General features: G+C 37.6%; 1 protein-coding gene across 3 annotated transcripts in view; it reads left to right on the forward strand.

Annotated features, from left to right (window-relative positions):
* The window catches only part of col16a1 (collagen, type XVI, alpha 1), a 73,392-nt gene that overhangs the window by 44,117 nt on the left and 6,564 nt on the right, over positions 1-22,711 (forward strand). For 2 of the 3 annotated variants that reach the window (XM_056249731.1, XM_056249732.1), the window contains 39 exons: positions 242-277; positions 398-508; positions 1,738-1,773; positions 1,892-1,945; positions 2,823-2,873; positions 2,962-3,072; positions 3,195-3,230; positions 3,328-3,435; positions 3,682-3,804; positions 4,407-4,460; positions 4,558-4,599; positions 4,739-4,774; positions 5,469-5,522; positions 5,620-5,688; positions 6,577-6,621; positions 7,108-7,134; positions 8,074-8,130; positions 8,280-8,321; positions 8,506-8,577; positions 9,316-9,369; positions 11,060-11,095; positions 12,271-12,387; positions 12,572-12,613; positions 14,388-14,465; positions 14,919-14,963; positions 15,839-15,883; positions 17,478-17,531; positions 17,638-17,691; positions 17,822-17,875; positions 19,118-19,162; positions 19,515-19,568; positions 19,898-19,933; positions 20,211-20,273; positions 20,546-20,617; positions 20,712-20,765; positions 20,878-20,922; positions 21,137-21,181; positions 21,631-21,684; positions 22,178-22,231. In XM_056249731.1, the coding sequence (XP_056105706.1) occupies positions 242-277; positions 398-508; positions 1,738-1,773; positions 1,892-1,945; positions 2,823-2,873; positions 2,962-3,072; positions 3,195-3,230; positions 3,328-3,435; positions 3,682-3,804; positions 4,407-4,460; positions 4,558-4,599; positions 4,739-4,774; positions 5,469-5,522; positions 5,620-5,688; positions 6,577-6,621; positions 7,108-7,134; positions 8,074-8,130; positions 8,280-8,321; positions 8,506-8,577; positions 9,316-9,369; positions 11,060-11,095; positions 12,271-12,387; positions 12,572-12,613; positions 14,388-14,465; positions 14,919-14,963; positions 15,839-15,883; positions 17,478-17,531; positions 17,638-17,691; positions 17,822-17,875; positions 19,118-19,162; positions 19,515-19,568; positions 19,898-19,933; positions 20,211-20,273; positions 20,546-20,617; positions 20,712-20,765; positions 20,878-20,922; positions 21,137-21,181; positions 21,631-21,684; positions 22,178-22,231 (2,265 nt within the window). The remainder of the gene's footprint in view (positions 1-241; positions 278-397; positions 509-1,737; positions 1,774-1,891; positions 1,946-2,822; positions 2,874-2,961; positions 3,073-3,194; positions 3,231-3,327; positions 3,436-3,681; positions 3,805-4,406; positions 4,461-4,557; positions 4,600-4,738; positions 4,775-5,468; positions 5,523-5,619; positions 5,689-6,576; positions 6,622-7,107; positions 7,135-8,073; positions 8,131-8,279; positions 8,322-8,505; positions 8,578-9,315; positions 9,370-11,059; positions 11,096-12,270; positions 12,388-12,571; positions 12,614-14,387; positions 14,466-14,918; positions 14,964-15,838; positions 15,884-17,477; positions 17,532-17,637; positions 17,692-17,821; positions 17,876-19,117; positions 19,163-19,514; positions 19,569-19,897; positions 19,934-20,210; positions 20,274-20,545; positions 20,618-20,711; positions 20,766-20,877; positions 20,923-21,136; positions 21,182-21,630; positions 21,685-22,177; positions 22,232-22,711) is intronic. The other variant, XM_056249733.1, reaches the window with a different exon arrangement.

The raw sequence follows: 22,711 nt of genomic DNA on the forward strand, positions 1-22,711 counted from the left end.
CACACACACACACACACACACACACACACACACAGAGAGACAATGAAATATGCCTTGATATATCAAAAGCTGCTTCCTGTTAGAGAGTTTTTCCTAAAAAGTCAGCAACTGTGCATTGTGACAACAGCTGTGTGTATTCCAGACTAAACTACTGCCTGCTTTTTTTCAAATTCCAGAGTGCTGAATCACTGAAAATTTCATTCAGAGTTTGAGCCATTTTTACAAACTGATTCTCTTTCAGGGGGAGCCAGGAGCCGATGGGGCCAGAGGTGAAAAGGTGTGTCTGCCAGGTGTTGTCGAGAAAAGATGAAGAATCTGCTCACTGTTTGTGAATTACTTGACATTGCGACTTAATTTTGCAACTTTTCTTAATGTCTTGCCATCTTCGCTCTGTTAGGGTGAAGCATGTTCCGGCTGCCCTAACATTGGAGTTATTCCAGCAGGCATTTTAAATGGGAATCAAAAGGGACAGAAGGGAGATCCAGGTGTTGGGCAGAAAGGAGAGCAGGTGAATGTTGTGGAGTGGTTTCTCATTGACAGCTAGCACATCATTTTAAAAAGTTCTGCATCACTTCCTCCCATAAGTCCTGAAGTGCAGTAAATTACAACACAAACAGTTTTTGATATCCGTTTCAGTGGTTGCGTATGGGTGCGCAGGGATGTATATATTGGCTGATGCATAATCACAGGCTACTCCACGCATTTGGCTGAGATATACGCTTCAGGCACAAATGCTTTAAAAAAAATGTGTAATGACAGATTGGGGAATTAATCAACCAGTGCCTGTCATTTGATGTATGTTAATATGCACTGATCTTTTCTGCTTTTCTTTTTCTTTCCTTTTGTTTTACTTGATATTCATGTAGAGGGAGATAGCATTTCACAAAAATAAGTTGGTTGTCAGATTTAGTGGAACATCTCTATACTTAATGTGATGAACTACACCTGTGGTTGCTCTCTAGGGTACCTGGGCGGAGAGAAACTGACTTCATACATCCATTTAAAATGACCTTGGGACCAGATGGTTAAAAGTAATTGCAAAAACGTAGCTTTGAGAAAACTTTGAGCGTCATCTGTTTTCTGATGCCAGTAAAAGTGTAGCTTATGTGTCCAAATACATTTTGTAGCCATTGTGCATGTCTACAGTATACATTTTTTAAAATTAAATATGCTTTATTGGCGTCAACTTTTCCACCATCGGGCCGAACGTTCTAAGAACAGTAAGGAACAGTTCCAGTTATATTTTCACTTGAGATTGGTTCAGCATCGTATTAAAACCCCCTCTCAGCATAGTTGGCTAACCCACCAGTTAATGGAATGGTTAAGCAAAGCAATGAGAATGGTTTCGGTCCAACGGTGGAAAATCGGCTAATGGTTCCATACAGAAACTTTAACTTCCATGGAACATTGTATAAAAGGTTCTTTATAGTGGTAAAAGGTTGTTTAGATTATTAAAATGTTCTTCACACTAAGAAAAAAATGGTTATTTTATGAACCGTTCAATGAAAATGGTTCCTCAATGGAATTGCTGTGAACCTTTTATTTTTTCTAATAGTTATGTTAACTATTGAAGGGAAACAATCTAGAATTTGTGTGGCCTGCTAATCCATTATAAAATAATAGTCATTTTAAAAACACTAATGTGTGGACAGTAGTTTTTTTTGTTTGATATATCCACTTGTCCAATTTTCTGAAGTTGATTGTGTCACGCACTGCTGACACTCTGTTTGGTTACAGGGGAATGCAGGGAGCAGAGGAAACGAGGGGAAAACGGTAAGTAACTATTTTGTTTTTATATTTATTATTTTTATTTGTGCTTTCTGTTTACTTGCATATGTGATTTATGACTGACCTCAACATTAGATTAATATGCAGATGTTAATGTTTTTAGGGCAAACCTGGTCCAAGAGGGCCAAGTGGGAAAGATGGAAATAAAGGAGCCCAGGTGATAAAGCCCAACTCGGATTTGTTATTCTGCACTAGTTTTAAAGTGTTTTGATTGGAACCTCACAGAACCAGGAAACACATATACAGTGAAAACAGTGGAAGAAACAAAACAAATACAGTTAAAAAGAAACTGCTGAATAATTGTTTAAAGACTGTGCAGCTGAGTTTAGTGTAGCTACCTAATTTATATTTCATATAACATTTTTAACTAATAATATTTTACTATAGTGCTGTATTTGTGATCAAATAAATGCAGCCTGTAAGCATAAGAAACTTCTTCTTTCAAAAACTAACTGACCCCAACATTATATCTGAGACTGCATTTAAAATCTGCATTCATTTGAACCTTGAAAGTTGTAGTGTTTAAAAAATATTGAAAAAGAAAAATCATAAATGATTATATTTATTTTATATAATATATATTTTTTTTAAAGAATTTAATATGCAAGATGCTCTTTTGATCATCTCAAATTAACTTGAGTTCCACTGTTATTTAAGTAAAAGAGGAACAAACCAAATAAATAACTAAGGCCTGGTTTCACAGACAGGGCTTAGGTTAAGCCAGGATTAGGCCTTAGTTCAATTAGGACATTTAAGCTTTTACAAACATGCCTTTGAAAAAACATCACTGGTGTGCATCTTGAGACAAAACAATGGCACTGACTTATTTTAAGATAAAAAGGATGTTGCTTTCAGTTAAAACATGCATTTAGTCTTGGATTAGGCTTAAGCCTTGTCTGTGAAACCAGGGGTAAGATTCTAAAACCCATATTTATTTTTATGTTTATCAGCTGGCAATTTAATTTGTTATTAAAAATGTATTAAATTGAGTCCAAAATAGATGCATTTTCACTAGTGGCTTCATTTTTTTACAGGGGGATCCTGGCCTACCTGGTGTAGGAACACCTGGTATGAAAGGTGAAAAGGTAAGTAACTGTTTTTACTGTGGTTTTCTCTTCTTCATTAGACGTGTATAGATGTGCTTACATGGTACACATGTGCCTTCTATTAAAGGGAGAATGCGTAACCACTGCCTCTGAGGTGGGAAGTGGCCCACCTACAATAAAGGTCACAGGGGAACGTGGCCCTCCAGGCCCTCCAGGTGAAGGAGTTGAGGGCAAACAGGTAAGCATGACTATTTATCTCTGCTCTATATAGGAAGAGGTTCTCAGTGTATTATTGACATTTTTTTAATTTGAGGAGCCTAAAACCCACTGACTTTGCTTTCAAAATGGCTGTCTCAACAGGGGCCACCAGGTCTTCAAGGTTTCCAAGGAGAGAAAGTAAGTTCATTATTTTTTCAAAGCAGTGCAAATAATAGTGTGTTCACACAATATGGGGGATTTTTCTAGGGATTAAATATCATTTGTATGTGTGTAGGGTGATCAGGGTTTACAGGGAGACCCAGGTGTGGCTGGGACACCTGGAGCCCCAGGATCTCAAGGAGACGCAGGCAGGAACGGCCTTAATGGACTAAAAGGAGAAAAGGTCATTGATCATGTGGTCACATAGTAATTACATTGCCTTGAATTATGCGCCATCACAGGGTTTTTGAATAACCATTAATCATGTTGATATAATTGATTACACTTTTAGAATTAAGGTGTTATACGACTCATGTATAAGGCAAAAAATATCTCACCGGATAAGAACGCTTGGCCATTTGGATCTCTGCTCCCTTGCGATTTGAAAACGTTCTGTCTTTTCTTATTGCATCTGTGTCTGGATCGCCAGGGAGACGCGTGTGACAGCTGTCCATCACTCCCTGAAGGAAATGGCATGTTTGCTGGCTTTCCAGGACCCAAGGGAGAGAGAGGAGAGCCGGGTTTGCCAGGCGAGGGCCGAGAAGGGAAACAGGTGCAGGTTTTTCTGTACAAATGCAAAACTCCAAATATTAAATTTGGGAGCACACAGTTTGTGCTACATTTACTTCAAATCATGCGTCTTGTTGAGGAGAGATGTGCTGTAACTTTTCTAAGGGATTGGACTTTTGATTTTGCCTAGCAGATGATAAAACAAGCGAAAAAATTAGAACTAGGAAAAATATATTTCTTCGATTAATATTCATAGTACTTAGTAGATGCCATTAAACAAATATGTAATGTTTAAAATACTGCCTTTAAGTTGTTTCATCATTGATTTGAGAGTTCAGTTAAATATTCATGTTATATTTTGGTTGCAGTTAATACAAATGTATCTGGTTTTGGCACATAATATCATAATAATGATATATATCTGTTGCAGAACCTAATCAAATCGTAATCATATTATGGCATGTGCAAATATCGTATCGGTGGCTAAGAGAATCGATGTCAGATCGTAGGATGATGGAATCCATGATGTACTCCCTAGTGATTCATTTGTTAATTGTAACAACAACAAAAAAAGTCAAGGAAAAGAAAACCTACATGACGACTCAGCATCTAGCAAAATCTTTTTTTATAATCTTTATTCTGTAGGGTCGACTAGGCCCACCTGGTGTCCAGGGACCTCCGGGGCTCAAAGGAAGTCAGGTAAAGTTACAAACCTGACTAATGCATACATCAGTCACATTTATGTGATAAAGTTATAAGAGTGACTGTGGAGTGATGCTTATGTTTATTACATTAGGGTGATGCTGGGCCTGCAGGTATTGGCCTTCCAGGACTGCAGGTGAATGAACAGCTATTGTAATCAGTCAGAAAAACTATACTATTTATACTATTTTTAGAGAAATGTACAGGTCTTGGTTGTATTTAAATAATGCCTTGAATGCACCAGCCCTTTCTGATGCTTTGATGTTCTCACTCAGGGTGAGCAGGGACCTAGAGGTTTTCCCGGAGCTGCTGTAAGTGCACAAAAAGTATCTTGTTCTTTGGTGTTCACACATGGATTTGGCCCTTTGAGTGTGCAAATTAGCACATCTTTGTTCTCTTTGAATTGTCTGTATTTTTTCTTGTCTACTGTTATCTGATACATAAACTACCGTTCAAAAGTCCGATGTTTGTAAATGTTTTCAAAGTATCTTTTGCTCAATAAGGCTGCATTGATTTGATCTAAAATACAGTCGTTTTGTGAAATAGTATTACTATTTTAAATTACTGTATTTTATATATATTTTAAAATGTAATGTATTTCTGTGATGGCATAGCTGAATTTTCAGCATCATTACTCCAGTCTTCAGCCTCACATGATCCTTCAGAAATCATTTGAATATGCTGATTTGATGCTCAAGAAACATTTCTTATTATTATCAATGTTGAAAAATATGTTTGTGGAAATAGAATGAATAGAAATGAAATAGAAAGTTCAAAATAACAGCATTTATTTTAAATAGAAATCCTGTAACATTATAAACGTATTTACTGTCATTTTAATCCATCCTTGCTGAATAAAAGTATTATTTTCTAAAAACAAAATCTTACTAACCCCATGACTTTTTAACAGTAGTGTATGAATCACAACAATAGATAAAAACAGGCCTATTTAATATGCACCACATGTAAAAACCAAGTGTGAAAACAGTCATGTTTGTCCTACAGGGTCCAGAAGGACGTCAAGGACCCTCAGGGCCGATGGGACCAGTGGGTCAAATGGTAGATCACCAATGCAATGACACAGCACTCTACATGCCAAGAGAAACACTGGACACGGACCTCACTATTATCCTAATGTATTGCTTGATATCAATAGGGTTCAAAAGGAGAGATGGGACCACCAGGGCCACAAGGGCCAATGGGAATAGGACAAATCGGACCTCCGGTAAGAGCATGACATGGACAGAAGGATTTTCCCCAGCCAGGAAGGCAGACATTTTTTTTCTGCCTCTCTAAATTGTAACAATTTAATCTTTAAATGCCATTATGTATGTACAGAAATGAGCCAAAACATTATGCCCACCTGTTGGTCTTCCATGTGCTGCCAAAACCCACTGAGGCATGGACTCTTCAAGACCTCTGAAGGTGTCCTGTGGTATCTGCCTGCAAGACATTAGCAGAAGAACCTTCAAGACCTGTAGTTTGCGAGGTGGAGCCGCTGTGGATCGAACTTGTTAGTCCAGCACATCCCACACATACTCGATTAGATTGAGATCTGGGGAATTCGGAGACCAGGGCAACACCTTCAACTCTTAATTCATCATGTTCCAAACCATTCCTGAACTATGTGTGCAGTGTGTCAGGGTGCATTATCCAGCTTAAAGAGGCCACTCCTCCTTTGCCCAATGCTGGTAAATTCTCACCACTGCTGACCAAGAGCAACCCACAATCCTTGCCGATATCTGACACAGTCGCCTGGCCATAACAGTTTGGCCCTTGTCAAAACCATTCAGATCTTTATTTCTGCCCATTTCTCCTGCATCCAACATGTTGATTATGAGAACTGATTGTTTGCTTACCAGCTAATCTACCCAGACCTTAATATGTGGCCTTGTTAGGACTAGGAGATGATCAACGATATTCGCTTCACTTGTGACTGGTCATAATGTTTTGGCTGTTTATCTGTTTTGCATAATAATGCAAGATAAGTGCATGTTTCAAATTGATGCTGTTAATATTTGTGTTCCACTGTACTGATTCAGGAAAAATAAGGGAAATTAGGAGTGGAGTAAGACACAGCCAGTAAATGATTTTTATACGTTGTGTTTCACAGGGTAGGAATGGTACGACAGGATCGCCTGGGCAGAATGGGAGTCCTGTAAGTTATTCATTTATTCATTCATTCCTCTCCAGCAGTCCTTTGATCATCTCCTCCAGATTATCACCCTTATTGTGACACACACTCAAATTCATGCAACCATATTGTCCATTGTTCATTGCTCTGGCGTCTAGAGATGGCATCAAACGAACTTCCATAAACTGCGAAGACAAAAGCAACGAGATTGTGTTGTCTTGCCAGAGCTCGTCTAATAAAAAAAAAAGCAAAGTTAGCGTTGTCTGTTCTTGCATCAGATGTTAATTACCTGAGGCTTTGTCGCAGAGAGCTTGAGGAGCGAATCCAGAAACAGACTTGGGTCATATCCGACTCTGTCTGGATCCCTAACAGCAACACATTGTCTGCTTGCATCACGTCACCTGTCGCTGCTCCTCCCCGATCCACACTCATCTCGCTGGCCCTGGAGAGTTACACACAATAACACTGTCTAACTGAGCCTTTGTGTGTGTGTTTCTTCTTGTCTTTCAGGGAGTCACTGGGCCTAAGGGTGACAAGGTAAGTGTCTGGATCAGTGAGCTGGGGAGGCGATTTCGAGTTTCCCCGGAAGCAGTGAGATTGTGTGTGTGTGTGTGTGAGTGTGAACTGAGAGAACGAGGGATAGGAGGAGTATGGAGTGTAGAGCGACGGTCTGTATGCACAATGATGTGTCCACCCTGGAGACACAAACAGACGCATAAGTCTGACAGAAGAGTTTGACAGTGCTGAAAAAGTTAAAAATGCCTTCGAGCTAAAACAGGACTATTAATTGGTGAATATAACAGCTGTCATCTGTAATCTGACAACATCACAGGGTATCAAAGAGAAAGGAAGTGAGCGTGAGGGAGATGAGAAAGAGAGACCTCGAAAGCAAAGGCCTGGAAATGCTTCATTCTTTAATGTCCTTTGCTGTCTCCCAGACTAATTTGTCTAAACACAGAGGAAAGTGGCAGCTGATATCAAATGATGCATATTACTCCTAAGTGTGATGAAGTGCTCTGTCATTCCTGTTGAGTGCCAGGATAGAATTCTACAGCGAAAACCTTTTGTAATTCCGACATCATGTCATGTTGTCAACACACTGTAACTGTGTGTTTGTTTGATGTGTGTGTGTGTGTGTGTGTGTGTGTGTTAGGAGGACACATGCATGTTATTTGCGTCATAAATATACAGTATGTTCACAAATATACATAATGCATATTATATTATGATTTGTTGTAGTCTAATGATCATTTAGTTATTGTCAAAAAGCATAAATCAAACAATAAAATGGATATTAGACACTAAAACGTTCTGTATAATATTAATAAACATGATACCTTCATTTTGTTGAGTTGTGATGCTTGTATTTTGTGTAGGTTGAATGTATCAGGTGTAGTTAGCAATACAGATAATGTAGAAATCATTACTCAGACTATGGAGAAATCATTGTGACCAAATTGTTTTTCTGTGTCATAGGGTGAACCAGGAGAGTGCAACTGTTCGCATAATACGTTCCCTGGAACTGGCGGACCTGTGAGCTAATGATTTATTTTATTTCTGTTAATAAGGAGGACATTAGCACACACACACACACACACACACAGATTTAAAAAAACACTCACTTCAGATCATTAGACCCGATGTCATTTGCAGATCTGAACTTGGTTGCTCTTTTCTTGCAGGGGGTCCCAGGTGGTGAGAGCAGGTGGCAGCCTGGTCCTCAGGTCTGACTTCCTTTTACACTCTTTATTTCTCTTCTGCTGCTTAAATGTCTGCAATTTGAGTTTGTAAAAGAAAAGAAAAAAAGGCTATTGGACTTCTGCAGACATAAAAATGTGACTCTTTTAAAGATTAATGTATGGCCGCTTTCTTACTTCTAATGATTTCAATGTGTTTAATGTGTGTTAGGGTCCTCCTGGACCACCAGGCCCTCCAGGTCCCCCAGGGCCCCAGGGCTTCATAGGAAACACAGGCCCACAGGTGAGTATTAAACAGATTGCATCATGGTGTACCTCTGCTTTTTCTGTCTGTTCCTTCTCCATCCTGCTGTCTTTGCGGGGCTTCTGTATTGGGAAGGCCTGCATGGATAACTCTGAGCTTCAGCTAAAGCAAAAATTTTTGGTTAGTGCCGTGGGATGTGCTTTCTTAATGGCTGTGCTTTTTTAAAAGTTATTATAAAGTAAATGTAGGCATTAATGTAGCTTGTAAATTTAAAGCCTTAATGTATAGTTAAAATAATGTGCAAAAAACTACTTAAATTAATACATTCATTAAATAAGTGGTTGGGGATCATGCTGCTTTTTCTTTTTAAAAACCATGCAGAGCTCACTGTGAGGTTAACATGTGTCCATTGTTCATGTGTAGTATTCATCAGTTTTGTTTTAAATGCAGAATGAGGAAATATGATGGTATTTAAGATCATCGACATTAAAATCACCCTGATAAACTGGCAAATTAACTTCTGTATGATCTCACCGTGAGCACTGAGTGGTCTTTAACCTGGTGTTGTGTTGATTTCCCAAGCCTCAGAAGAGCTGAAATAAAAAAATATATATAGACAGAGAAAGGCAAACAAAATGTAAATGTCTACTCCGAGCTGGAACACAAACCAGGAGAGGGTCCAGGGCTTTGGCTACTTTCCCTCTGCCCTGCTGAAGACGGAGGTGTCCAGATTGTGGCCACAGGCTAAACCAATTCAACCTCAGTTCCTTCTTACAGGGTATCCCTGGCAACGATGGCGTACCAGGGAAACCGGGTCCACCCGGCCAAGCAGTGAGTAACCAGACAGGGGGAGGAGCTAGTGGAGTGCAACAGCTTTATTACAGTAAAAACACAGATCAAGGAGCCTGATTGGCTGACTTCTGCGTTAGAAGGGGAGCGGGCTGGGCGTCTTTGAACCAGTGCGGGGAGACGGAGCTCGCTAGAGGTGATTCACGAGGACAATAGCAATGTCAAAATCAAAATACAAAAAAGAACCAGTAAGCATTCGTAAGCATCTTAGCTCAGCATTCTTTGAGGACATCTCTGTTGTAGTGTGCCGTTTATGGCCGCCGATGGTCCCATTACCCTTTCAGTGTTAACTCACAGTCTCCGAGGCTTTGTGTAATGGTAAACACTGCCATTGTGTTGAGTTACGGTTAGGGCGGCCATTACTGTGAGTGATTTGCCGTACATAAAGAGCCATTAGATCTTTGGTTGAAAGCAGGATTCCGGCATTAATGGCCCCGTCTCTCCGCACGCATATTTTCTCAGCTGGCCGGAGGCCCATCCTGGAATCAGAGCTCTGGGCTTCCAGCCTGCAGCGGAAATTTGGACGGACTTCTATCCTGGTCTGCTTTGCTCCACTTCTATCAGCAGAATCCGACCACCAAGTTCTTCCAGAGCACAATCGGATCTAAACCATGTTATATTAATTCGCTAAAAAACAGACTCCACAAACAGCTTAATCTCAAAGCTAGTTCATTAATATTCAAAATTGTACAGTCAAAAACACTAAATAGTGCAATTAAATGAGTAACGAATAACATCAGGAATTCAAATGGTTCTTTAAAAAACTTCTTTAAAAAACTCATAATTACAGTAGTTTGGATTAAAAATAATTGGATTGCATAAGGCGCTATCATATGAGTGGTCCCGGAATGAAAGCACTTTATTGAGCTGTGGAGAGCCCAGACAATCCAGTGGTGAGAGGAGATGATGTACTCGAAGCACATCAGTATCTGGATGCTCATAGCTCCTTCAAGAGCATCTGAGGGACGCTCTCATCCTCAGTCAAGCTCTCAGGTTGAGTTCAGGTAACTGGTTAGAGTAATATATACCTCCTCTATAGAGTCCTCTATACCAAAATGGGCCAAGTGCATGAAATACATTGGTTCAAGTTGAAGTGGAATTTGAGTTTAATTCCTTAAAATACTTTAAAATACTCTGGGGGTTCGTTACATACTCCACGTGAGTTCATATTGTGGGTGTTGCACATAGGAGTGTTTGGAATTGTCTGTTTTTCTGGATATCTTTTGTGCTCTGAAACTAAAGCTTTAAAAGTAGGATGTGAAAGTAACTTCTTATCATGCTGTAAATGACTAGCATAATATTTTCAACCATAACTAAATGCATTTTCATTTACATGTTTATAGATGCAATTAGTCAGTGAACTGTTTTGAAATGACAGTTTAATAAATGTAGCATAATGTATCATGTTAAATTATTCTCAGATTTTTTTTCTGAATAATTTCATGCAAAATAATTCCCTTATTAAAATTAGATTTTTGTTATTAATGGCCTAATGAGATCATAACTTCATTGTAGACTTTAAAAAAATAACTTAGTGTACTGCATTGCCTTGGTCTCATCATAGTCACTTTCTTCTGAACTTCTGATGATAATTGCACATTCAGTTATTGTGAAATAAAAAATGTTTTTCTTTATGCCTTCACCATATCTGACTGTCTCCTCCATCTTGCAGCCTCCTATTCTTCTGCCTCAGGATTCCCCTGGCAAGGTAAACAAACAGTCTAATCTGCATCTCTGTTTTAACTGCATGTGTTTAACTGTCTATAGAATTATTAGTATGCATGTGCAATGAAACACTGGTATTATCCAGTCATGTGTATACAAACACTACACATACGACAGCAAGACATTTATGCCATTTAGTGCTTCAAACTTTTTTTACGCCGAATACCCCTTGGGGGATAGATAGATGATGCAGATAACCCCTGATGCACATTGCACAAAAGCAAGTGCTGCAATTTAAGCCAGACATATTTCATTTCAAGTATACAACCATATAAATACATAGTTTAGGATGCTTACATGACAAAGCCATTACAATGTATTGATTTAAACTACCATTCTGCTCACAGAATCTCCATTTATTTGATCTAAAATACACTACAACATCAATATTGTGAAATATTATATTTAATGTATATTTTAAAATGTAATTTATTCCTCGAATTTCATTCTCACATGATCCTTCTCATGATGATTTGGTGCTCAAAAAACATTTCTTCTTATTATTATCAATGTTGAAAACAGTCGTGCTGCTTACTATTTTTTTGTGGAAACCATGATTCATTTTTCAGTATTCTTTGATGAATAGAAAGTTCAAAGAACTTGTTTGAAATAGATAAAGGCATTTAATGCATCCTTGCTAAATAAAAGTATTAATTTCTTTAAATAAAAATGTGCAATATGTTGCTTAAAAATCCCTGGCTGATGTTTGAAAGCCGTTCAGCAGATGAATTTAAGGTGTTTAAGATTTTATTTAGATGTTTATCAATAAAACAAATTAAAAATAAGACACTTAAAATAGAACATAATTTTTAAGAATCTTTTTCACCCATGTCTTAGTGACGTATGTGTGCTGTTTGGACAGAAGAAAGTCAATTTAAAACTCATTTATTTTATAAACCCTAGTTTTTGGCTTTGAAACCTTGTGCATTCTTTGAGCTGAGGTTTGGATTCTTTAATTCCTGCTCTATCAAACTGGCATGTGAGAGCACGATCTTTACTGTTAAGAAAAATATCCTGTGTTTATATTTCATGCATACTCCTCAGTCTGTCTGAACCTCACTACTCTTCAACACAGCAATGCTATTCACGTCGATGCTGTGTATTTATTTTCCATGTGCTCTTTGTAGTGTGAGAACACATGTGTTTGCTTCACTGTAGGAGAGCTGTGGCGATTGCTCCAAGGGCCTACCAGGTGTGCCCGGCATTGTTGGCTCTAAGGGCGAGAAGGGAGATCAGGGCAAGCCTGGCGCTTTGCCCTTAGAAGGATGTGAACGGGTGAGAGGGATGAATGATGGATGAAGTGATTGGTATTAAACAGACAAGAGTGTGGGTTTGTGTTTTCTGTTTGGTATTCCTTTTCGCTTCCTACAATACCCATTGGTTTTGCTCATGCTACAACATATAGTACTGTTTGGATGCGCACAGTTTTCTAAACCCATCTCTATGATCACCTTTACAGTGTTTTGAGAAGCTGCAGAGAGAGGAAACACCAAGTGGGCCCGTAAGTTTGTGGATAATATTATATCATAAATAAGATTAGTTTATAATATCATAAAGTTAATATTAAAAAATCAAATATTTAGTTGAATGTTTCTGTTCATCATATTTGTTTAGTTTTTTTACTTAAGGTATATTTGTTGTATAGCCCTAATTAAAATATTTTAAAGCTTCCAAACAATAGGTTTGCATGTATCCAATCTCAAAAAACACTTTAATTTTCTCATAATATATATTGTAGCATCTCCTCTTTTCTCACAACATCTGAAACGGTTTGATAAAGAATTCAGTCTTTCTCCTTTCCAAAAGCTAACTCTGCTCTTATTGATCTGACTGCCCAGTCTGTTTTGATTGGTCTACCGTTTACACCACGCATCGGAAACAAAACGTCTATTACCCTATCTGAATTTCAGCTCCGGAGGCGTTCACTTTAATCTTTGAAACTTTCCAGACCTTTTCCATTCACAAACAGCTTTATAACACACTACTTGAAATGTAATATCTGAAAAGCATAATAGGGGCACTTTTAACTAGGAAAAACACTTTGTTGTGTAAATGACCATGATGAACAGCAGCATTTTGCTAAATATTTCACTTAGGCAGTTATACAAAGGTCTCACTGAATCAGTGGATCATTCTTTTGAAACGGTTCATTTGTATGAATGTCCAAACAAACCAGTTCACAAAATGAATCAGAATGCTAGAAAGAACAGCTTAGGGAAGCTTTATCACATGATACTGCTACTAATTGGAAAAAGTAACTTGTTACTTAAAAAGCTATCCACAGTATTCCTGCGCCCCATGACGCTTTGCGCGAATTATGGGCGTAACTTCCGTTAAGCTGTAAACAATCAGTGAAAGACTAAGCTCTATGGACGCAATAATAGATTTTTAAACCTTTTACGATGATATTACATTATTCTACTCACCCTTCAACCATTGAACATTAAAAGGACATTTAAAAGTGTAAAAGCATCAACAAGGTAACTTTCAACAGACCATGAATAATCTCAAAAGCATCTTTCCACAGCTAAATCGGTCGGTTAAATATCACTGTGGTAAGCTGTATTATGTAACATACGTTGCCTTAATAAAAAAGTGTTTTACTTCAGCATTTCGTGATACTATTTTAAAGTGATTTCAGTCATTTTGACAGATAATAAACTGTATTTACCTGTGAAACCAAACCTGGAAAGAGACGTGAGGATTTGGAGAGGATTCCAGTGAATTATTAATGGTATACATCGTAAATTAAATCGGGAGAACAGACCACAAATGTGCAGTATGTGTTGACCTTTGTCATACTATTACAGCGGAATTCAAAAGGAAAAAATAAAATAATCATGAGGAAAAGAATGCAGAGCTCTTACTATGGATATTCTTGTTATAACATGTCACGTTAAAATACCAAGTGTTACGTTATTCTCATGTTATTCTTAGATAAAACATGAAAGAAAACTGATTGCTCATTAAGTCAAACTGACGGATCAGGTTTATTTGTAGGGCAGCCTTATGATTTGAAATGATTCGTTTCAGTCTTTTTGAATGGAAGTTCCCCAAACCGGAAGTGCCGCCCATAATTCAAAACGCAGTAAGCTTGTCAGGAATAAGGTGGATACTGTTCTGAAACTGAGTTACTGCCACACGTCTGCAAATTTTCATTTATTCCATTGTACTGACACAAAGCACTTACATCACATAAAAGTCATTACTTATTTTTGTCTTCATATTGTGCATTTTTTTATTGTAACCCCTCATGTCTGTCTCAATGTTTTAAGACGGGTAACAGTGGTCAGTGCACTGGTTCACCAGGGCCGCCCGGATTCCCAGGGAGCCCAGGAGGCAAAGGAGAACCGGTAAGAGATTCCGATAACAGTTTCATTACTACCAGTGCCACTTAGAGATGATATAAGAGCCCAATAGCACACTCACATTTTATTAATTCTGTCCCATATTCTGTCCCAGATCTGTGTTATCAGTGGCTTTGGAATAATCTGAAAAGGTGGGGGGAGGGACACATTTATAAACCTCATCATCTTGACTCATGAATATTAATTAGATTATGTAATGTACGCCCAGTCATCCTAAATGATTTCCTGAAAGCCAGAAAGGATTACTTTCCACATGCACATTCATTCAGTTCACTGCTGATGCAACCGGTAGTCAGAGGCTTCTGCTTGCTCTAATTCATCATGTTATATTGCCAGTAATGATTATTTTCCAAAAGGGTGTCCCCCCCCTAACCCAGTTATAATGGTTGCTCCCCCTACCCCTGTTTTCTATAAAACATTATCCTTGTCTGTGTTCAGGGTCCTAGAGGTGAGCGAGGACCTCCTGGTACTGTTGGAACCCCGGTAAGTTTCCACTTTACCCATTATGCTCGTCTAGATTGTCTCCCTAAAAGGCTATTTCTGGCAGGATTCCCTTTTTTTTAGCCCTCTTTTCTTAGTAACTGAGACTGAGTGACCCCAGATGGCTTTCAGAGTGCAGCCCATGTCATAAGAGACAAACCAATGCTGAGACCTTGTTTCAGAAGTGCAGCATACGGTGAACTGTTCTGCATGACTTCATTTAGTCATTAGCATTTAGTCCCATGATGCAGTGTTTGTTTGCACGATCTATTTTCTTTCAGGTTCAGTGTTTTCAATTAGGAAGGACCAAGAAGGGAAAGCAGCATAGTAGCTACTCGTTGCTGTGAGGTTAGAGAGCCCCCTACAGGTTTGGCCCAGAAATCATGAAGGTTTTCCAAAAGAGTCCCAAACCTGTGCCTAACCTAATTTCAAGATGGAAATGAGAGTTAAGACTTAGCTTGTGCCCGTTTTAACTTGTGTGCAATGGCTTGGGAGGATTCTTATTATAGACCAGGAGTCTGCAACCCTTTTTGATATGAAGGGCCTTTCTTTCTTTTTTTTAATCACTGTGCAATATGTATATGCACACAACCTGCATCACAGGAATACATGACATTTTAAAATATATAAAAATACAGTCATATTAATACTGTTTCACAATACTACTGTTTTACTGTATTTTTGATTCTGTTTAGTTTCATCACACTTTAGTACTAACATCACATTCAGTATTCAGTTCAAAATGAAGCAGGATGCATGACAATGAGAAATGAAGAGGCGGGTGCGAGGGACTTCTAACAGGATTGCTTGTTTGTTTATTGATTTTGTCCATCATAAAGGAAGATGTTTCTAAATGTTGCTCTCTTATTATCTCATAGGGGAATATTGGTTTTCCTGGTGCTCAAGGACCCCCTGGCCTGAGTGTAAGTCAAAGCACGCCAACTCATGATCAGCTCAAACAAACACATTCAGAAGATGTTTACTTACCTTACCAGTTCAACTTCTCTCATGCGCCTTAATAAATTCCATGATATAGAAATCAAACTGTACTGTTGTGGTGCTTGTTAAATTATCTCTCCATAGCCATTCCGCATGTGGTGCTAACAGGTTATTTTGCAACATCGTGAACAGCACGTTTTAGCAGAGATTTGGGCTTACTGATGAATTGAGTCTGAGTCAGAATGGATTTTATTTTAATGTCGACCAGCTTTATGCTTTGTGAGCATTATCTGACTCTCTCTAATGTGCTTCAATCGAATCTGAAACAACAAACTCAGCGGTGTAGATTTTTTGCAGGGTTTTTTTTTCTTTTCCCGTTAGCACAAAAAAATGTAAAATAAAGATTTACAGAAGGCTGATGTTTTCCAAATTGAAATTTTCTGTGGAATTGATCCACTAATAGAATGATATATAACTGAAACGCTGAGGCGACTGTGCAGTCAGCAAGATTAAGGAGAATAACAGAAATGCATTGCCAACAGACACAGCCTATGGAGGGGCATTATTTCCTCTTGTATTTATTTAAAGATGAAGTCAAATACTCCCATCTCATATTTCTGTTTAATGTGTTGAGACAACCATAAGTGAGCCATTATTAAGTTCTTGACCTATAGCTGAATAAAACGACCCTATAAAAATGTTTTCTTCCCAGAGGGCGAAACTTTACTTAGTTTTTAACTCTTTTTATTAATGCTTTTTAATCAGAGAGTTACTAAAAGACAGACAATACAGCATTTGTTTTGACATATTGACCAAGAAATCAAGATTCAACAAAAGTCTTCCTTACTCTATGAGTAAGGAATGAAAAGGATTATAAATGCTAGCTCCAAAATATACTTGTATGTTACAATTCAATACAAGTAAAATAATATTCAATTAATATACATACTACATATATACATAAGTGTAGTAACAATATAGACAAAATGCATCAAAAATGTAAACAGTAGTAAGATAAAGAACTCCTCTAGCTAAGGTCAATGCGTTTAGAGAAGTAAATTAATAAATAAGAACAATCTGTCTAGAAACATTGTTAATTGTTCAAAGAGCACTGACCTTTGTTTAGGGAAATTAGTCAAATCGCTTAAGAAAAAAAAAACATACTCTAAGTGTTATATCTATATGCAGGAAGCATTCACTGATTGATTATCCAATATGATATTCAGCTCAGGTCTACACCATATACATTACGCTTGCAATAGCTGAAAGGAATGTTTTGTCCCGTGACTATAAAGGTAAAAACAATAAAAAGAAAAACTCTGCATCATTTGGCTGTGTTTCCGGAATACAAATGACATTAATTCATTCCCCTTACTTTCAACACTTGCTTATGAAATAAATGAAATAAAACCTTTTTGTATTGTGATTAAAATGATAATGAACTGCGAGGCGGTGAGAAACCATAAGTATTCTCCAACAAGATCAAAAAGGAGCTGGATTATTTTGTGATTTTATAATATTCATATTTTTGCCAGCTCTTTCTCTTATGCCTCTTTGCTTTTTTTTTTTTTATCATAGGGTCAACAAGGTCAGAGAGGGACAGATGGGCTTCCAGGACAGAAAGGTGAACAGGTGAGTTAGCTTACAGTATATGTCTTAAGTAGTTCAGGAATATTGACTAGAAAAGCGCCCATGCACAGTTGGCCATTTTATTGAGTGGTTTTGTTGTTTTATCAAGGGTCCACCAGGAAATCCTGGCTATCCTGGAAATATGGGAACACCTGGACTCCCTGTAAGTGGATTAGACATTTTATGCAATGGACCAGATGCAGAGGCATCATATATTAATGTTTTGTGACAGGTGATATAACTGCTAAATGTTTTATTGGTGGGTTGAAATCGTTATCCCGTTTTTTTTCCAGGGACTTAAAGGAGAGCGTGGCAGTCCAGGCACTGCGGGGCATAAAGGAGAATCAGTAAGAATGCTCTGTTTGACTTTCAATGGGATCTGTTTTTTATGTCAACAGCAGTTTTTGGCGGGTAATCAGAGTTTCACACAACACAAATGTCATGAAATGTTTGAAACTCCTGTTTAAATGTGTATAAATACATCTATATTTCAAAAGTTTTGGGTCGGTAAGATTTATTATGGTTTTTGAAAGAAGTTTTTTATCCTCACCAAGGATTCAATTATTTAATCAAAACTACACTAAAAATATAATATTTGTAAATACGAAACATTTTAAAATATTATTACAATTTTAAAAAACTGTTTTCTCTTTAAAGACCCCCTGTAGTCAATGATTGCATCCCTTAAATTCATATTTGATCACCAAAATTACATACAGTATTTAAACGTTTTTTCCTTCAAAAAATGTCTTCATGCCTTAAAATAGCTTGATTGTAACTCTACACCCTTGCCTCATTTAATATACACGGTTCTATGAATATGCAAATTAGCCCCGCCTCCACTCACTCACACCAGCTCAGAGATTCACTCGTTGACCATCATACATTGACTTGATTGGTTACAAGGTAGTTTGTGACGTCAGAAACACCAGCGATTTCAAACCTGAGAGTGTCTTTGGTTCACTGCAGTTATAAGGAGGAAATAATCAGCAATGGTGTTGACTTATGAATTTACACATGGTTTGTCTTAGAGCATATTCCCCACAGGGGGACTTTTATATATATATTTATAATGTAATTTATTTGTGTGATGCATAGCTCAAATTTCAGCATCAATACACCAGTCTTCAGTGTCACATGATCCTTCAGAAATCATTTTAATACTGATTTGCTGCTCAAGAAACATTTCTTATTCTTATCAATGTTGAAACAAAAACAGTTATGCTGCCTAATATTTTTGTGGAAACCATGGTACCGTGATGATTTTATTCAGGATTCTTTGATGAATAGAAAGTTCAAAATAACAGCGTTTATTTCAAATAGAAATCTTGTGTAACAATGTAAAAGTATTTCATTTCATTTTAATCGTAATATGTTAATAAAAAAAAAAAAGACAAAATCTTACTGACCCTAAACTTTTCAACGCATATGATATGCACAAAAAATGCCTAGTTTTCAGAACACCTCAACCCTTTATTCTCCTTTTATTCTGACTCTCCTTTGGGGGGTTCAAGCCAAACAGGAACATACACTGAGGAAATGTTTTAATGGCTTGGTAAACAGTGTTTGAAACTTTGCACTCGTTTTAGGGCCCACCGGGATCTCCGGGTTATCAAGGACCGGTTGGCCCAGCAGTGAGTAAACATTCAGTTTTAATGCTGTTATTATTTCTGCTTCTTGTATACTCCGACCCTCAATAGCACTGCACTTCATTGGTTTGTCTTTTTCACTGGCTTTTTTCAAAACAAACCTTTATGTCTATCTTGGATGGCTGATAATCATGCACGATATATATTAGAAGCCAGATTCTCTTTTGTATTCTCTTTGTGAGTAATAACTCTCAGATCAAACAAACAAGCTTCAACTAGAAAAAACTGTTAGGAGAGCATTGATTTTTGTTCTTTCATTTTCACAAAGATTCAACATTGTTCTCAAAAACTGTGACAATTTGTAGTGTTGAACAACATACGTTTTCTTGACTGGCAGGGTCCTAAAGGGGAAGCTGGAACATCGGGACCCGTGGGACCAAAGGGAGATCAGGTATGAAAGCATGTCACTGATGTATTGGCAACAAAAATATTTCTTTAAAATATGTTTCTATATCTGTCATATCCCTTGATTTCACATTCTCGTGATACCTTATTTATTCATGATGCAATATGTAGAGCAAGCTGTTCTGTTTGCGTCTTCAAATTTACAAGCCCAAGATCTGAGAAATGTTTAAACATATACTGTTTTTCCTTGGAAAATAAATATTTATAACTTTGTGCATCCACTCAATAAATTCCCAGGTGGATCACCTTCATTTTGTTGCTGTATTTACGAATTACAGTGCACACAGTAACAGTTCTCGCTTCTTTTGTATACAGGGCTTCCAAGGATCCCAAGGATTCCCAGGACAACAGGTGAGATTTCAATCATTATCATTCATCATTCAGTCACTATTTCCCTTACCTGTCGTATAGAGTCCACTCGCATTCTGGTATGGGACACCCACTTTTCACATTCCAGTCAATTCCTGATGGATCAAGTCAAGTTTCGCCCAACATTTTTTCATTCAATATTCTGTTTTATTCGAATATAGAATTAATATTGACATCTGAATTCTAAAATAAGCCTCATCTCTTTGTGCATGCCAATGGAACAATCCCAGATCTCTTACTGTTGCCTTCATGTCTCCAGGGTCCTCCAGGTTTCCCGGGAAAAGCAGGTCCTCCGGGCCCTCCAGGACCACAGGCTGAGAAAGCAAGTGACAGTTCTAAAATGCATGAACATGCATTGATGAATGAAATTATACCACATAGGTGACATTCCTCGCTCACGTTGGAAATAAATCCTTATACGAGCAATGACATTTGATGGATGACTCACCATTTACATTCATCTGCATTATCTCTAACGGTCACTTTCACAAACAAGCACTCTGACATATCGCACTTTGGATGTAAAATGGCTTGACATGTGGAATGTTGATGCTTCTCTTTCAAGCACTCACCTTCATTTATCTACTCCACTAGGGTAGTGCTGGACTTCAGGGCTCACAGGGACCCACAGGTCCCCCAGGATCACCCGGGGGCCCAGGCATGCCTGTGAGTGTCAGAATCCTCTGGATAGACTCCTATCATGTCTCTGTAATCATTAAAACGGATTTTGTTTTGCTTTGCATTTTGTGTTTGTTTAAAGGGACCACCTGGAATGGAAGGACTTGATGGCAAAGATGGAAAACCAGGTTTAAGGGTCAGAAAAAAATATATATATAACCATATCTATTGTATTTTTACGTGTGTGTGTGTGTGTGTTGTTTTTGTAACAGTTGTTTCATCTCTGTTTTATTCTTATAATCACACAGGGTGAACCAGGACCAGCTGGCCCCGCTGGACCCAGGGGAATACCGGTATTAACCGTGCCATATTTTCTTTCTTCGTTCTCCGCTTTATAGATTTAAGCAGTGACACATGAATACAAAAATCAACAGTTGGAACAAAGCCTGAAACAAAGAACAAAGTCAACTTTAATTAAGCGTCTCCGAGGAGGAGCTTGACTTGCTTTAGTTTAGACTTTTCTCTGTTTGGAAGAGGTTCACTGTGTAACTTTTTTCCTCATTCCAGGGTTTCAAGGGCATCAAAGGGCACACAGGTCTCCCAGGAATGAAAGTACGAGCCTTTTCTTGAGTTTCATAGCCTTGTCTTTATTTCTATTTGAAAAGTTTAGTGCATAAATGAATAAAAGATGAAAGTTTCCATTGATCCTGTCTTTAAAGCTGATGTGTGTAATGTTTTTTGATGTTATAATACTTTCTCTTAATGAGCAGAGACAACCACAAGTAAGCCATTAGCTGAAAAGTGTTTTTATTCCAGTTTTTATGTTGTTCTGTTTGTTTTAAATCGCCCAACATGCCAGCTTCGAGCTCAGCCTATGGCTTAGGTTTGGGGTGGGACTATAAGGAAACTGCTTGAAAAAGATCATTATTTTTGCAAATTCTTTTGCCACTTCTAATTGCACAAAAAGCTAATTTTATTTCTGTATATTATTCTGTCTTTGTACATATTTCTTTGTCTTTTACGCTGCATCAGCGCTCTCTTTTCTTCATTGTTATCTGTAGGGAGATAGAGGACCTCAGGGACCAGCTGGAGCGACAGGACGGGCTGGTCTAGAGGTAAGTGTTTTCTATTAGATATTTTGCCACTGTACCTTTAAATACGCTATAGATTTCTCTACAAATGCTCTATAGATTTCAGATAATGAAAGAATGCTCTGAAAATAGGTTTCTGCACCCTTAAACCAGAAACATACTCTATGTAAGCAAGCAAACATAAATACAAATGCTTGGCCAATGTATTGCAAGCATGTGATCCCATTGTACATTCCTAATGTGTGTTGTCATGTTACTGTGGAAGTAACAAACCTCAGTACTCAAGTGAGCGACTGAGTTATACTTATGTTTATAATAACTGATTTGTTCAGGAATATTCTCTTTAAACGTTTGCTTTATCATGGCAGTAATTAGAAGACAATTTACGCGTATGTCCATAATGAAATAATATTATATGGTGGCGGCAATCCTGAGAATGCAACGCTTACTTGCATTGTGCTATGAATTGCGATCTGACACGTCTGGATAATTAAAAATGTTTTTACTTGCATTTCAGGGTGATCCTGGTTCTCCTGGACCTCAAGGACCACCCGGAGCTCCAGGACATATGGTAAGTATTTAAAATGTTTTATAATCCATTTTCTTTAGTTTGTACATATGCACTACTGTAAAAAAAATCAAAAGGTTTTTAAATGTTTTTGAATGAACTCACCAAGGCGGTATTTATTTAATACAATAAAACAGCGTAATATAATTTTTTTTTTTCTGTTTTCTATTTTAATATATATTTTTTAAATGTAATTTATTCATGTGATGGCAAAGTATCATTACTCCAGTCTTCGGTGTCACATGATCCTTCAGAAATCATGCTAATATGCCGATTTGATCAATGTTAAAAACAGTTTTAATATTTTTGTGGAAACCAGGATACATTTTTCAGGAGTATTTGATGAATAGAACGAGCAATAAAAAATAAAAAAACATGTATTAAGTAAAAAAAAAAAGGTAACATTATATATGTCTATATTATCACTTTTTTAATGAAAGTATTAAAAAATAAATCTTACTGACCTCAAACTTTTGAATGGTA

The sequence above is a fragment of the Rhinichthys klamathensis genome, unplaced genomic scaffold, assembly GCF_029890125.1.
Source record: "Rhinichthys klamathensis goyatoka isolate OS25496 unplaced genomic scaffold, OSU_Roscu_1.1 h1tg000060l_1, whole genome shotgun sequence".
Classification (NCBI taxonomy): domain Eukaryota; kingdom Metazoa; phylum Chordata; class Actinopteri; order Cypriniformes; family Leuciscidae; genus Rhinichthys; species Rhinichthys klamathensis.